Source organism: Miscanthus floridulus, chromosome 17, assembly GCF_019320115.1.
Source record: "Miscanthus floridulus cultivar M001 chromosome 17, ASM1932011v1, whole genome shotgun sequence".
Taxonomy (NCBI): Eukaryota; Viridiplantae; Streptophyta; class Magnoliopsida; order Poales; family Poaceae; genus Miscanthus; species Miscanthus floridulus.
The window spans coordinates 90,066,537-90,080,969 of record NC_089596.1 but is presented as its reverse complement, the minus strand read 5'-3'; the positions used below and the strand labels follow the sequence as shown (position 1 = coordinate 90,080,969).

The 14,433-nt window shown below is 43.8% G+C and overlaps 3 protein-coding genes across 3 annotated transcripts; all 3 read left to right on the top strand.

Annotated features, from left to right (window-relative positions):
• The first annotated feature begins 204 nt into the window (after positions 1–204).
• Positions 205–5,074, top strand: LOC136516300 (secretory carrier-associated membrane protein 3). Its single transcript, XM_066509661.1, has 12 exons — positions 205–360; positions 1,128–1,226; positions 1,505–1,567; positions 2,045–2,078; positions 2,459–2,581; positions 2,904–2,966; positions 3,076–3,169; positions 3,269–3,314; positions 3,419–3,486; positions 4,071–4,119; positions 4,464–4,529; positions 4,701–5,074. The coding sequence occupies exons 1-12, from the start codon at positions 304–306 to the stop codon at positions 4,785–4,787; spliced, it is 849 nt and encodes a 282-aa protein (XP_066365758.1). The 5' UTR covers positions 205–303; the 3' UTR covers positions 4,788–5,074.
• A 1,153-nt stretch (positions 5,075–6,227) lies between these two features.
• LOC136517140 (uncharacterized) lies at positions 6,228–10,508 on the top strand. The gene is given in 8 exon segments (XM_066510658.1): positions 6,228–7,435; positions 7,860–7,937; positions 8,943–9,155; positions 9,157–9,402; positions 9,404–9,628; positions 9,630–9,722; positions 9,724–10,101; positions 10,103–10,508. Coding segments are annotated over 8 exon segments (2,220 nt in total). The 5' UTR covers positions 6,228–6,595; the 3' UTR covers positions 10,250–10,508.
• Positions 10,509–10,853: 345 nt separating this feature from the next.
• On the top strand, positions 10,854–14,298 carry LOC136518172 (uncharacterized). The gene is made up of 6 exons (XM_066511836.1): positions 10,854–11,382; positions 12,031–12,108; positions 12,370–12,404; positions 12,490–12,545; positions 13,006–13,113; positions 14,049–14,298. The coding sequence occupies exons 1-6, from the start codon at positions 11,008–11,010 to the stop codon at positions 14,105–14,107; spliced, it is 711 nt and encodes a 236-aa protein (XP_066367933.1). The 5' UTR covers positions 10,854–11,007; the 3' UTR covers positions 14,108–14,298.
• The last annotated feature ends 135 nt before the right edge of the window (positions 14,299–14,433 follow it).

Here is a 14,433-nt window from a genome sequence, read left to right as displayed (position 1 = left end):
GTAACCGTTTGAATTCTACAAAGGAGCCTCCGAACACAAAACAAATTTCCTTGCTACGGAGAAGGGTCGCCACGCCAAACAAAGCAATAAGGTTCCGCACCGTACGGCCAGTCTGGCTTTTTGGATCCCGGGGCCACCGGACAGACTTACCTGACCCCACCTGTCATTGACTACGAACCGCACAGCCCCCTTCTGCATACTCGAAGTGGAAGGCAGCGCGGCAGGTAGAGCAGCACGGCGCTAGCAGGTAGCAGCGGTTGGCCACCACCCGACGCCGGAGGCCCGGTGCTGGAGGAGGCGGCGATGGCGGGGAAACACGGGCGCAACGGCTTCGACGACGACAACGTCAACCCCTTCGCGGTGAGTGCCCCTCCCGTCACCCGCACTGCCCTGTCCCTTCGCTCCTTTCCACTCGCCTAGATCTCGGGGGGAGTTGGCGTGCTTTTCCGATCCGATCACCTCCCGCTTGCGCTCGCATTTGGGATCCGTTGCTTAGTTGTTGCTCATGCTCCGGATCTGAGCGTATGAGGGGACGAGACTGCGAGATGCGGATTTGTGCGCTTGGAGTTTGGTAATCATGTGCGCTGTGAAGGTTTTGTTAGAACACTCGTGGCTCATGGGAGGGCTGCTTAACTCTAGATCTGTGAGTGTCCATGTCAGGAACTAGGTTGGATGTGAGATGCGCGGTTCTGCATTGAGCTGGCTTAGTTGTTGGGACTTGGATTCAGTGTCATTAGCTTGGTAATTGGATTACGCGACGCGGTGGCCTTTTGCTGTGTTGCAGGGCTTCTCCCAACTTTCCTGATCCGGTGCCACCTTATATGGCTTGCTAGGTTTTGATCATGCATGTTGACTGATAGTTGGTTAACACAACGCAAACTGTCAAACTTACAAAGTAGAGTCATGCAACGAGTCTTCAACCCACTTGAATTTAATCGGTTGGTGTTTTGTTTAAGTCGGTTGATTTCACAATTCATATGCTTTTGGTATTATGTGTTGATTGCTGTATTTTGTGCTGAGTAACAGTCCAGTTGCAGCTGGTAGAAAATATAAAATAATATGATCACTTAGTTGAGTCTCTATTTCGTGTGTGACTGCTTATCTCCCAAATATTCCCAATCTTGCAGGGAGGAAGTGTTCCACCTGCCACCAATTCTCGCCTCTCACCTCTATCACATGAACCGGCTGATTTCTACAATGTGGACATTCCTCTCGACTCGTCAAAGGTACTTGTAATCTCTTTCTATCTGGATCACTGCACAATTGAACCAAATTACAGTTTTGAGAACTCTTTTCCCATTGAGTAAAAAAAAAAAGAGTTAACCGAGCTTCCTTCTGTAACTGCCTAACTGGGTACATGCACCCTTTACGATGAGTTAGCTCATGTATGTCATTCGTTGGACTGTAGGTATGCCAACTTGCCAAGTTGGTTTTGATTATTTATCTGATTTGTCTATATGTGAATGGCTCCCTATATCTTACATCTGTTGATGTTGATATTTAGGATCTGAAGAAAAAGGAGAAAGAACTCCAGGCTATGGAGGCTGAGCTAAACAAAAGAGAGCGGGTATGCAGTATGCTGCCTTATCATTGCAGAGATTTCAGTCTTTCTGCTCCTTTTGCTAACTATAGCAGTTCTGACAAATAGGATGCAAGTTCATGTTTCACAAACTACTCTATGATAATTTGTCTCTCGTACTTAATATGTTGCCAAAGCATTCCTATACTCAAATATTTCATCTGAGAGGCTTATGTTGCTTTGCATATTACTTATATTGATTAAAAAAAAATCATTCCTTTTGCATACAATTGCATTGAGAGAGCCATGTTGCTTTATATGTGTTGTATATTGATCTTTTTATTGGATATTTTGATGCTTTTTGAGATATTGGAGCTTTTTGAGTCAATGAAGGAAATGTTGTTTTTGCTGCTTCTCATGTGTTTGAAACTTTGAATCCATGTTCCATCTGTTTATTTACTTGGTGCACAATTCTGTATCTAAAATGTTTATATGATTCCTTTTTATTCGTCTTCATTGGTGTAGGAATTGAAAAGGAAGGAAGAGGCGGCATCCCGAGGTACATTTCATCTTTGTTCATTCTTTTAAATAACTGTTTATTTCATTTTTGTACATTCAATGAAAAATTGAACTCACAAGAAAGATATTGGTAAAGCCAATGTGTTTATTGAGGAAATGTACTGAGAAACCAATTCTGTCACCCAACACGGGTTACACATTCAGTTTTATTTCTATGCTCAGTTATTGATGCTATTTGCTGAGAAGATTGCTTCTACTAGATGATGTTTGCAGATATCATGATGTATGTCTTCCATTTTTTAATGAAAATTTGTTTTTTCTTTTCATAGAGAGTTGGATACCCTAAACCCTAAACACCCTGAAGAAATCTGGGTTGCTATATATTTTCAGTTTTTCCACTAACCTTTATTTATTTTTCAGCTGGCATTGTGATAGAAGAGAAAAATTGGCCTCCCTTTTTTCCCCTTATCCACCACGACATTTCCAATGAGATACCTATCCATCTACAAAGGATGCAGTACCTTGCATTCTCGTCATTCTTGGGTAAGCTTAGTGTAAAAAATGTGTTGGTTAGTACTACTGTACTAAATCCTGTCTCTCTCTCTCTCTCTCTCTCTCTCTGACTTAAGTATATTGTATTGATCTTTTTTTATATTATGCATTAATAGTGTTACTACTAGTAGGGAGTGAATGACAATAAGCTTTCACTTCCTTGCTTGTTGCATAAAGGATTTATTATGTTCATTTGATCCGTGGACTGATGCATTTCGCAGAAAATAATTCTGATAGATAGTGGCTAGTACGTTCATTTGGCGTAACATTTCTCACCTGAGGTTCTCTTACCCAATGCTTGTTCCTCATGCAGGATTGGTAGCGTGTCTCTTTTGGAATATCATTGCAACTACAACAGCATGGATTAAAGGGGAAGGTACAACTAAAGTGTGCCTTTTTGTCATCCTATTTATCTTCTTCCATCAGCACATGTTACCTTACTGACACTTCAAGTTCAAACTAATATGACCTATCTACTTCAAAAGGTGTTATGATCTGGCTGCTTGCCATTATCTACTTCATATCTGGTGCACCCGGGGCTTATGTGTTATGGTATCGACCTCTTTATAATGCAATGAGGTTGTTATATGCATCCATCCCTTAATACAATACATTTTTTTAACCATTTCAATGTTCCTTATAATCATATATCTTGTTTTGTTTGAATTTCTGCTTCAGAACTGAGAGCGCTTTGAAGTTTGGGTGGTTTTTTCTATTTTACATGGTAAGATGTCGAGTAAAATAAACTAAAGGTTTCACACATCATGTCTTAGCATTGTATTCATAAAGTTACTGCATGCCTCACTGCCAATCTTTGCCCATTTCCAGATTCATATAATCTTCTGTGTGTGGGCAGCTGTGGCTCCTCCATTCCCTTTCAAAGGAAAATCTTTGGCGTAAGTATTGTGGTTTACTGAACTTTACTTGAGAGTTGAGATGCAATAACCAATAACTCTTTGTAAGTTCTCTTTGAAGGGTAGCTGTGAGGAGCCATAGATGTCCCTAGTCATAATTTGTGTTTCCATACAATCTTATTCCATAAATAGTAATTTCTATTTCACTTAAGAATCAGTATATTTACCCACTCAGTGCTTGTCCTGAGTTGTAGCCAATAATAATCTCCAAAAGGAATCATTGTGGACATACAATATTTACCCCAAATCTTCAGCATGAGCAACATACACACTTTGTGGTCTTGGACCTACGAATAAAACTTTAAATCGGGTAGTGCTTGCTGAAGTTGAGATAGCTATATTTTTTTTGCCTACCATGCATCATAACTTTACCGAGGAGTCCTGCTCCACCTGTGTTATAACTTATAAGCAGCCCAACACGTAATGTTGTCTAACCTTATTGTGAGAAAACACTACACTGGTTTTGAGGGTTTATGTGATCAAAATCATTTGGACGTTTTCAACTAAAGCATGCTCTTTATTTTTTATGCATCCAAGTGCTAACTATTTCTTTGCTGTTTTAACAGTGGGATTTTACCTGCAATTGATGTCATAAGCAAGAATGCTATTGTGGGGGTAAGTCTATATCACTTTTGAGTTGTTAAGTTTATTGTCATGGCTCACTTTACCTATATGACCTTTACTCTGTTTCATGAATCATGGGCATAGGATTTACTTAGTACTTACCAAGGAAATATATGTTTATGTAATATTCACCATGGCAGAGTTAACTACATTTTTGTTGCAGATATCTTGTATCATGTCCTCAGACTCTCATAGGCACTCAATTGCCTTTCTGGCTTCTTTAATTTCTAAAACTGCACTCTTTACCAAATCATCGCTGCATCCAATAGTCATATATTGGTCAGCATAGCTTATTTAGTTCCTAAGTAATTTACCCCTTTTTTTATGTTTGACAGATATTTTATTTTGTTGGATTCGGCTTGTTCTGCCTTGAATCACTTCTGAGCATCGGTGTCATTCAGGTTGGTTGAATCTATTCTTTGTTCAATGAATCCTCCACTCCATCATACTGTTCGAGAAAAAAAGAATCCTTATCATACGACAGCCCAGGGATCGTATTGTACATTATTCTTTCATCTAGTAAAATTTTTATGTTCTTCCACCTGATCATCAAGTTCTCTCTCAACTTGCAGCAAGTATACATGTATTTCCGTGGAAGTGGAAAAGCTGCAGAGATGAAACGTGAGGCAGCACGTAGTGCTCTAAGTTCAGCCTTCTGATGAACATAGGGCGGTCTGATTACAGCCAGTTGATGGATAGAAGGGAACGAGATATGCCAATTGAGCCACGGGGTCTTGTACATCACTGCAGTACGTGGATTTGGATCTCTGAAAGCGTACAGCTGATCATCTTTTTGCTCTTCTGTAAAATATGAACAATCCTCATATGGATGCGTCAGGGTGTTGGTTTCATTTCTTGCCATGGTTTAGGTGTGGTTGATAGGGAAAACGGAGAAGTTATTTTGGAGTAGCGTATATATCATACGTTTGCATGTGTTGCTTGTTTATTTCTTGTGGTATGAATGCAACTTTGCTGTGTTTTCGGCCAAGGCAATCCACTTGTTATGACACTTCCCTGCCAGCACCTGTAGTCCTTTACCCGTGGCTAACATTTTGCACTTGGTATCTACAGCCGTCGGGTATATGATATACGGATATCCACACACACAGTCAGTGACTAAAATTTTCGTGTCACATCGAACGCTAACCTGAAGGACTGAACATGAGCTAATTATAAAACTAATTATACATGAGTAGATTAATTAGCGAGATGAATCTATTAAGCCTAATTAATTCATGATTAGCACATGTTTACTATAGCGTCACATTGTTAAATCATTGACTAATTAGGTTTAATAGATTCGTCTTGTAAATTAGCCTCTATCTGTGCAATTAGATTTATAATTAGTCTATCTAATACTCATAATTAGTATCTAAACATCCGATGCGACAGGTTTAGGAGGGGGTATCAAACACTCCCTTAGATTGTTACTGGAATAGATGAAATTCTTTATAATTTAGTCACCAACGGGTGAAACAAAATACCTATACATGCAGTGATGCAGGTAGAATTGTATACTCATATTCCCTGGTGAAATTTTATACCCACTTCCATATCGCATCTGCCTGTTGGTAGTATTGTCATCCCTAGCATTGGAGCTTTTGCAAGAAGGCACTGGTCCTGGAATTCCCAATTTTTCTATTGGAGCTTTTGCAATAAGGCTCTGGATTTTTCTATAAGAAGGATTAAAAACGAAAAAGAAGAAAACTCTAGGTCAAATTGTCGCTGCCCTCTCCTAGGGTCGGACAAAATACTCACAGCACTCCAGCTTGTTTTACTTTTTCAGCGCTCCAGCTTGTTTTACTTTTTCAGCACTCCACACTAAACTGAAAGTTTCGTTGCTTTAACGAGCCAACTCAAACTGAAAGTTTCGTTGTTTTAACGAGCCAACTCACGCTCACAAGCTCATACTACGAGAGGCTAGCAGCACAACAGGTTTCCGATAAACCCAATCTAAACCTGCCTATCAGCGAGTCTTGCCAGCCCACGGCCACGAGGGAGGCCCAGCAAGCCCACCACAAAACCAACCCTAGTGCCCGTGTGAACGGACCGAGCGCGCCGCCAGCCCTCTAGTGCCGAAGTGCCCGAGTCCGAGAGTCCGACCCCTCCACTCCTCCGTGGCTCCGTCCGTCGGTCTGCCCGCTAGGCGCTACAGCAGCCAGCCCGCCACTCCTCAGCACGCGCAGTCGCCGGCCACCGGCCGGGGCTTGTCCCCCTTGCCCCCCCCCCCCCCCCCCCATCCACTGCAGTCGCCAGCACCGCTTGCAGCCGCCGGACGCTTGTTGTAGCTTGCGAGCTAAACGGCCAGAGCTGGACCGAGCCGAGCCGGCTCCATACCCACGCCTACTCCAAAACCGCGCCGCCACTAATCTAAGGGTACCCCTAATCTAAAGCCCTAAACCCATGACGCCGCCGCCGCAGCACCTCCCTCTCCATCCGCAGAACCCCAGCCTCGCCTCCCTCACCTATGGCGCGACATCCTAAGCCACCCGCGTCCCCGTCCCTATCCCCGCCGCCGTGCCCGCCCTCGGAGTCGGACCCCGGCATCGGCTTCGACCCAATCGAGGAGTGGCTCGTGGACTTCGACCCGGCCATGTCGAGCGAGCTAGCGGCCAAGGGTCTCGGCCCCGCTGAGCAAGCGGCGGCGGTTCCGCATACGCTGGTGGAGACTGCGGCGGAAAAGAGCTCCGAGCTCGAGTTTGGTGTGAAGGACGGGAAAGTAGAGGTGGTGAGCGGCGGCGGATTGGACGGGCTGCTTGCCCCGGATCAGCTACTGGTGTCGGGGATTGGCAATTTGGATGTGAGAGAGGACATTCCAGAGGGAGAGGGAGCGGTTGCTATGGAGATGGCTGCCGCACGGCCCGCGCCTGCTGATGCTGAGATGAATACCACGGTGTGCGTGGAAGTGGAATCGGAAGGTGGCAAGGAAGGGCAGGAGGCACCACCCGCACCTTCTGATGCTGAGATGATGAATACCACGGTGTCCGCGGAAGTACAACCGGAAGGTGGCAAGGAAAGGCTGGAGAGCAGCGATGAAGAGTCGGAGTCAGAGAGCAGTGAGAATGATGATGACAGCTCATCGACTGAGGCTTCCTCGAGCAGTGAAGAGGAGAAAGAGCAGGGGGTCCACAAGGATGAGGAATCGAGTGAAGCCTCAAGCAGCGAAGAGGAAGAACTTGGAGTTAAGAGGCATGGTGGTAAGGCCGATAACCTGGAGACCCTCCTCGAGGAAGGCGAGTTGATGATCAGGAGCAATGAGGAGGATGAGGAACAAAAGGGAGGCATCAAGTCCAAATATGAAGCAGAGGTATTTGAGTTGCAGTATCCTGTGGCATGCATCTACTTTTGATACTTATTAGGTGTGATTTTCTTGGTGCGGTGCTGTGTTAATCATTTGTGAATGGGGTGCAACTATGATTCTAGTTAGTGCAATTACCTTGAAACAATTTCTGTTATGCAGTTAATTTTTAAGAGTAACCTATCGTTTGAATCAAAATGAAGTTTATGCTTATTTCTAACAGATACTGTCCTGTTTGTAAGGCTGTAGTAGTGTTGCAGAAACTGTGTGGAAACACACAACTCTGTGTTGCTATGCAATTTCAATGCTAAAGTCTTGCATTCAGTTGTTTCCAGGATCTCCGAAATGACGAGCTGTTGCTTTCCATATCCCTAAAAGTTTGTTGTTTACATTTGTATTTGTATGCATCTTCTAATGTGGATATACATCGCAGGTCCTTCCACCAGTCCCAAAAATTGAAATACAGTTGGAACCACATCATCAGACTCTTCCGGTAGGGACTATTTCTGCTGTAAGTCTTATATTTCTTGCGCAGGTCCTTTTGTGTTTATATTATATTTATCCGTGGAGTTAGACTCAGATGGAATCTACCTCATTGTATTTTTCCCCTTTCTTATTAGGTGTGATTTTCTTGGTGCGGTGCTGTGTTAATCATTTGTGAATGGGGTGCAACTATGATTCTAGTTAGTGCAATTACCTTGAAACAATTTCTAGTTATGCAGTTAATTTTTAAGAGTAAGCCTATCGTTTGAATCAAAATGAAGTTTATGCTTATTTCTAACAGATACTGTCCTGTTTGTAAGGCTGTAGTAGTGTTGCAGAAACTGTGTGGAAACACACAACTCTGTGTTGCTATGCAATTTCAATGCTAAAGTCTTGCATTCAGTTGTTTCCAGGATCTCCGAAATGACATGAGCTGTTGCTTTCCATATCCCTAAAAGTTTGTTGTTTACATTTGTATTTGTATGCATCTTCTAATGTGGATATACATCGCAGGTCCTTCCACCAGTCCCAAAAATTGAAATACAGTTGGAACCACATCATCAGACTCTTCCAGGTAGGGACTATTTCTGCTGTAAGTCTTATATTTCCTTGCGCAGGTCCTTTTGTGTTTATATTATATTTATCCGTGGAGTTAGACTCAGATGGAATCTACCTCATTGTATTTTTTCCCCTTTTATAAGGAAAACTGTACTGGGTAAGACTTGCCACTGACACCCTTCCTCAGACCCCGCACAGAGCGGGAGCTCTCTGCACTGGGTACGCCCTTTATAACTATAAGGAAAACTGTATGCACAATTTATTTAGTGCTATCTGAAGCTTAAAGGCACCAGAGGTGTGGTAGTTGTTTTTACTTGGTTTGCAGCTGTTAGCATTTTTTTGGTAAAATACTTCTCAATTGTGGTGTATTGGATTGTTATCATATAATGGTCGATCTAGTCCTGACTCAAAAAATGCATACCGTATAATGTTTGAGTTCATATGCTGACTGTTTGCCTGTCTGCTATCTTTCCAGATAATGGGTGAGAGAGTAATTGTTGAAGGTTCAGTCCAACACAACCCCTTGAATGAGGGTTCAATTCTCTGGATAACAGAAAGGAGGACGCCACTTGGTATAGTTGATGAGTTGTTTGGACCCGTTAAGAACCCATACTACCTTGTGCGGTACAACTCTGAGGAAGAGGTACCTGCTGGGATCAGTGCAAGGATCAATGTCTCTTTTGTAGCAGGAGTTTGCAGATCACATCCTGAATATGAAGGAGCTCTATGCAAAAGGCTATGATGAATCTGATCCTGTAGACAATGATGAAGAAGAAGATTTACCTGATTTCTCTGATGATGAAAAGGAGGCTGAGTACAAACGGTCATTATGTCAAGCAAAAAGGCAGACTGATAGACAGCATGAGCCTATGAAGACTTCTCGTGATAGGAAGAGATCACAGTCTAGAGGTAGCGGAATCCGGAAGCCCGTGCCGTCCAAGGAACCTGGATACATCAACACCAGGTCACCAGCCACGGCCTCATTTTCACCGCTCAGATATGGCTCCTGCAGGTGCTGAAAATACAGCACGTTCATTGGGTCCTCAAAATGCACCTATGTTTGCTCCAACCATGCTGCCGTGTGGCCCAATGAACCCTTCTGTGCCATCACCTGTTCCTCTTGCAAATCAGATGGGTGGCTGCTTCATGAATCCGGCGCAGGCAGCAGTTCTTACCGCAGCAGCCTAATATGGTTTGGCCTGGTGGATTTCCACAGCCTCCTCATCCGAACATGGGGGTAGATGGAGCCGCACTTCGCTGCCAACATCATGCAGAACCTCCTCGCAGGAGCCAACCAATTCCAGCAGCAGTTTCAGAATCCGAACTTCAGTGGCGCAGGAGCCAACCAATTCCCGCAGCAGTTTCAGAACCAGAACTTCAGTGGCCCGGGAGCCAACGAATTCCAGCAGCAGTTTCAGAACCAGAAATTCGGTGGCTTCCCAAACCAAATGCCGATGCCCTTTCCTCAGTTCATGCACCAAACTGGAATGCCTGCAAATCCGATGCCATTCGGTGGCAGACCACCAGTGAACTCTCCATTTGGTCCCACGCCTCAAGTGCCTATGGGGCAAGGCAACTTTGGTCAGCCTCCAAATTCACAAGGATTTACAAATCTGGCGCCACCCCGTGGAGATGGGGAAGCAAGATTCACCTTCGCAGTTCAGTTCTAGGCAGTTTCATCAAGGGAGCCCGTCCTTTGGCCGGGGAAGGACGCAGCAGCGCGGCGGCGGCGGACGGCATTCCTCTGGCAGAGGTGGCAGAGGCGGCCGGCATCGCAGATAGGTGTCTGGGGCTTTGCCCCTGGTGTACTGTGTTAGAGTCAGAGTGTTCCAATCATAATCGAGACACCAAGAATCTGTAATGCCAGAAAAATGTTTCTTGTAATGATGCGTGCTCAATGGATTGAACATCCCGTCGATTGATACCGTGCCAGAAACCAGAAAACACACCCTGCGCTCACTATAATTTAGTGGAAAGGGATATTGTTTTGCATGCGAAGAAATTCTATTGCAAAAATAAATTAGCAACATTTCGAGGATAAAGTTTGGTGTTGGCTGTGACCGTGGCAATGGATAAGTGACAGGTTATTGTCTTGCTATGGTAGTGCGGTTTTTATTTTTTGTGGTGTGGTGGCATGGCACATAATTATTTCTGATTTTTTTTTGAAATGCCGGTTAATTTCTATAGAGAAGCAATAAATAAAGAATCGTTTTTAAAAGGTCATCTAAAATAGTAAAATATGGAGTTGACAAGCTTGCAAGCTGTGCATTATCCGGTTAAACGGCGTATCTGAAACGTTACTGTCCACTGCCGAGACTTCTCTTCCCGGTCCGGTTGCTTCCAGTTCCAGCGTTCCAACATCCAACGCCATGTCTGCCGCTGCATACCCCTGCTGCGTTTTCACCACAAAAATGTCGAAGCATCCAACCCAGTGGCAAAAAAAAGCTCGAAAAAAAAAATCGGTTTTACAAGAACATATGCGGATGTCGGATATACTTCCTCAAGAATAATCCTCCGCACGCGCTCGCTCCCTCGCGTCCATGGCCGTGCTCCAGCCTCCTCTTCTCACTCCTCCCCCGCTCTGCTGCTGCTCGCATGCCTGCCTCTACCCAAGGTTCTTGAAACTACCTCCGAAATTCTCGAATGGGGCCTGTTCCACGGCGGCGAGGCCGTCGGACCGGAGCGAGTTATTAGTGGGTAAAAGCGGGGCCTTGGCTTGGAGAGCGGCGGGGAGACAACGGCGGCGGCTTGGCGTCACCGGAGCTGGGAGAGGCCCCTTCTTTGGCGGCGGCGGGAGGCGTATGGACAAGGGCACCACCCGGGTCGTGGGGAACCTCGCCTTCGCTGCCGTCGTTACGTACCTCGCCGTGACCGGCCAGCTCCGGTGGGTTATTGACGCCATCGTCTCCCTCTGGGTACGAGAATTCTTGCTGCTAAAATGAATTGTTTATAATTTGCTTCTTCTGTGAGAACATTTGGGATTGGAGGCGCTAGGTTGTTTGATTTGTTTCTTCGATGAGAATATTTGGGATTGGCACTAGCTTGTTTATTTTGCTTCTTCGATGCCTGACTGTAGGAAATAAATGTTAGCTCGGATGAAAAATGTCATCCCGTGTGGAGGACTAGACAGCTTAGGTTGATACCTAGAACTGCTCAACCAAGAACGCAGTGCTTTTTAACAGTACGATTTTGCTGTCCATGCTGTACTAGCTTCTCAGCTGACTTCAAATTTCCAGTCAGTTTACAGTTCCACCAACACCAAGTAATGTTGTTTAGTTTGGCAAAGATGCACTACAATTGACTTGCTAGTGTTCAATTGTGCACTGCGTCATAGACTCATGGAAAACTTGAGCATAGATTCCATAGAATCTTGACACTGAAATTATGGGACCTTGATTTAGCTTACTCTATGGCTCAACTAACATTTATAAGCTTGTCCATTTGATAATTGGGTTTGTACATACAACAAAATGTCATACAATCTTCGTGTTTATTCATTCATACATGATTTTAGTTTATTAAATTGTCATTAATTTGGATTTTTATATCTCTTCTGAAAACAGCTCCTCACAATACTGCTGCCTGTTCTGGCTCTGGGTGCATTTTTCTTCTTTGCAGGACAAGATATACTGCAGGGCGATGTAAGTCTCCTCATAAATTTGGCATTCGGCTATTGCTTCTTTCTAAGGATTGATTTTTATCTACTCCGTACTTGTGAAAAAATATTCCTGCATAATCCTCCCCACTTATAAAACATTGCTTATTAAAGTTACATAGCTTATGCCTATTAGCAGCAGTATGGTTATCTCATTCACACCCAAAACTGGAAGAAGAAACTTTGTTGTCTCTATGCACAGTTCTGTTAATGTTCCCATATTCATATGCTCTTTCCTTTGTTGCAGTGTCCAAACTGTGGAAAAAGCTTCCAGATACTGAAGTGAGCATAAACAGCACTATATAAAACTACTTCTATCACAGATTTGTACTTAAAGAAAACTCTGATTAGCTTAATTGTCTTATAGGTCAGCTTTGAAGGATGGCCCACAACTATGTCCTTATTGCACTCAACCTTTCTCTGGTAAGTGGTTTAGTATTTTCATCAACGGCTACCTCCCACCACTATCACTACCCACCCATTCACCCTCTTTCTCTGTGTTTTGGTATAACATTAACAATGCTGACCACAAATTTTCACTGAACCTATGGTTGTACAACTGTTAATGTACTCTAGATCGGATACAGCAATAGAGTTATGTTGAACCTCTTTTTGTAAAAAAAAAAGGAGTTATGTTGAACCCTGTGGCTTGAAACCTTTATAACCATTACTTATGTATGTAGTATCAGTTTACAATTCAAATCACTTCTCTACCAATTTATTCTATTATCTGCCAACTAAGAATGGAGATATGTGGAATCGCCTTGAAGTCTTGAATGTTTCCACTGGACATACTTATCATTCCATTGTTTCACATCTTTGTTATGCTTGTCTGTGTGGAACCCTTTATATTGGAGCTAAGATATCCTTGTACATGCTGCAGTTCAGGGCAACAAATTTGTTAGAGAATCTGCTAGATTTTCATCTGGGAGGGGCGCTACTGCTACAAATGGTCAAGTGTTCAATGAGTTCTTCAACCGCAACATGAGAGGTCCCAAATAATTCTGTTCATTCTATATTTTTCTATTCTTGTATTTGAGCCATCTAAAGTGACTAATTTCATTTGCTTAGTGAACATCGTGAACAAAAGAATCCACTCAATTCAGTCGACTTTTAGCCCCGCCCTCACCCACCCACCCACCCATCCTGCTCCCAAACTCTTTTCATAGTTTAAAAACTTCCGTCAACTTCGATATATCTCGAAACCGAACAAAAATGTCCCTGTGCCAGTTTGATGGTTTTTTAATGTCTGACTAGGCATTGAACTGCTGTGTTGGCAGCGGGTCCCTCTTGTGATGGAGAGTGCAAGGGAGTATGAGAGGAACTGAGTTAGAATCATCTCCCACAGTCCTACCCCACCTGCCTGTTAGGTGTCACAGATCTTGCTGATATCGAGATCGCTGGCCATGATGAGGCCTTCAGGTCATGGCTGAGGGCATGGAGCCGATCACCGTCAGGAATACATCCCCTTTGCTCCCTCACCTTCCATGGCTACCTCCTACCTGAATCAAGAGTGGATTCATCAGGCCATCAGGACTCGATTTTGCTTTGTTGAAATTACCAGGGTTAGAGATGCAAGTAGAGGGGTGTGCATGCCAGTGACTCCCATAAAAAACAGCGTGCATGCCAGGCGACAACACCCATAAAAACAGCACTGATTATAGACTTTTTAGTTCTCTTCCTTTGCCCATCGAGGAGCACGCAGGGGTGCGAGCAACTGAGCTGCTATGTTTAGCCCCAAGGCCTTAGCACCAACTTGAAGGCCAGGTGTTGTAAACACCGTAGTCAAATTAATGAGTGAAGGGATTGGTTTAAGATGGTTTCAAGAGTCGTAGGGATTGGTTTAAGTTGTCTGGCAATGAACTTTTTTCCCTGCAATCTGGCTAACGAATCATCAGTAACCACACATTGTGCTTGTGCATGTAGGAACAGCGCCTTCTGGAACGATTGTGGACGTTGAGGCTGAAGTCAAGGACGTCGAGTGATGTTTCCACATGATCCTTCATCAGTGCTCATCAGTACCAGCTCTTATCTTCAGTTGAAGAAGGCATTATTTACTTCTGAAGGATAACACTCTGTAGCGTGCCCTTATCGTCATATATGTTCACATACAAAGTTTGGGTCCCAGATGTGGGAAGAAGCTGAAACTGCCAGACTAGAGCGCAGTTTTGGAAAATGGATGGACACTGTGTAGTAAAGTAGGGAAGGGTGAGTATCATATACTCCCTCTATTCCAATTTGTAAGTCGCTTTGACTTTTTTGATACATCCATTTTGTTATGCATCTAGATATAACATATGTCTAGATACAT

Coding starts and splice junctions, on each gene's coding strand:
- LOC136516300 (XM_066509661.1), top strand. CDS start 304: ATGGCGGGGAAACACGGGCGCAACGGCTTCGACGACGACAACGTCAAC. Junction 1,568..2,044: donor AGCTAAACAAAAGAGAGCGG/GTATGCAGTATG, acceptor TCATTGGTGTAG/GAATTGAAAAGGAAGGAAGA. Junction 2,582..2,903: donor TGCATTCTCGTCATTCTTGG/GTAAGCTTAGTG, acceptor TTCCTCATGCAG/GATTGGTAGCGTGTCTCTTT.
- LOC136518172 (XM_066511836.1), top strand. CDS start 11,008: ATGGCCGTGCTCCAGCCTCCTCTTCTCACTCCTCCCCCGCTCTGCTGC. Junction 11,383..12,030: donor ACGCCATCGTCTCCCTCTGG/GTACGAGAATTC, acceptor TTCTGAAAACAG/CTCCTCACAATACTGCTGCC. Junction 12,405..12,489: donor AAAAGCTTCCAGATACTGAA/GTGAGCATAAAC, acceptor ATTGTCTTATAG/GTCAGCTTTGAAGGATGGCC.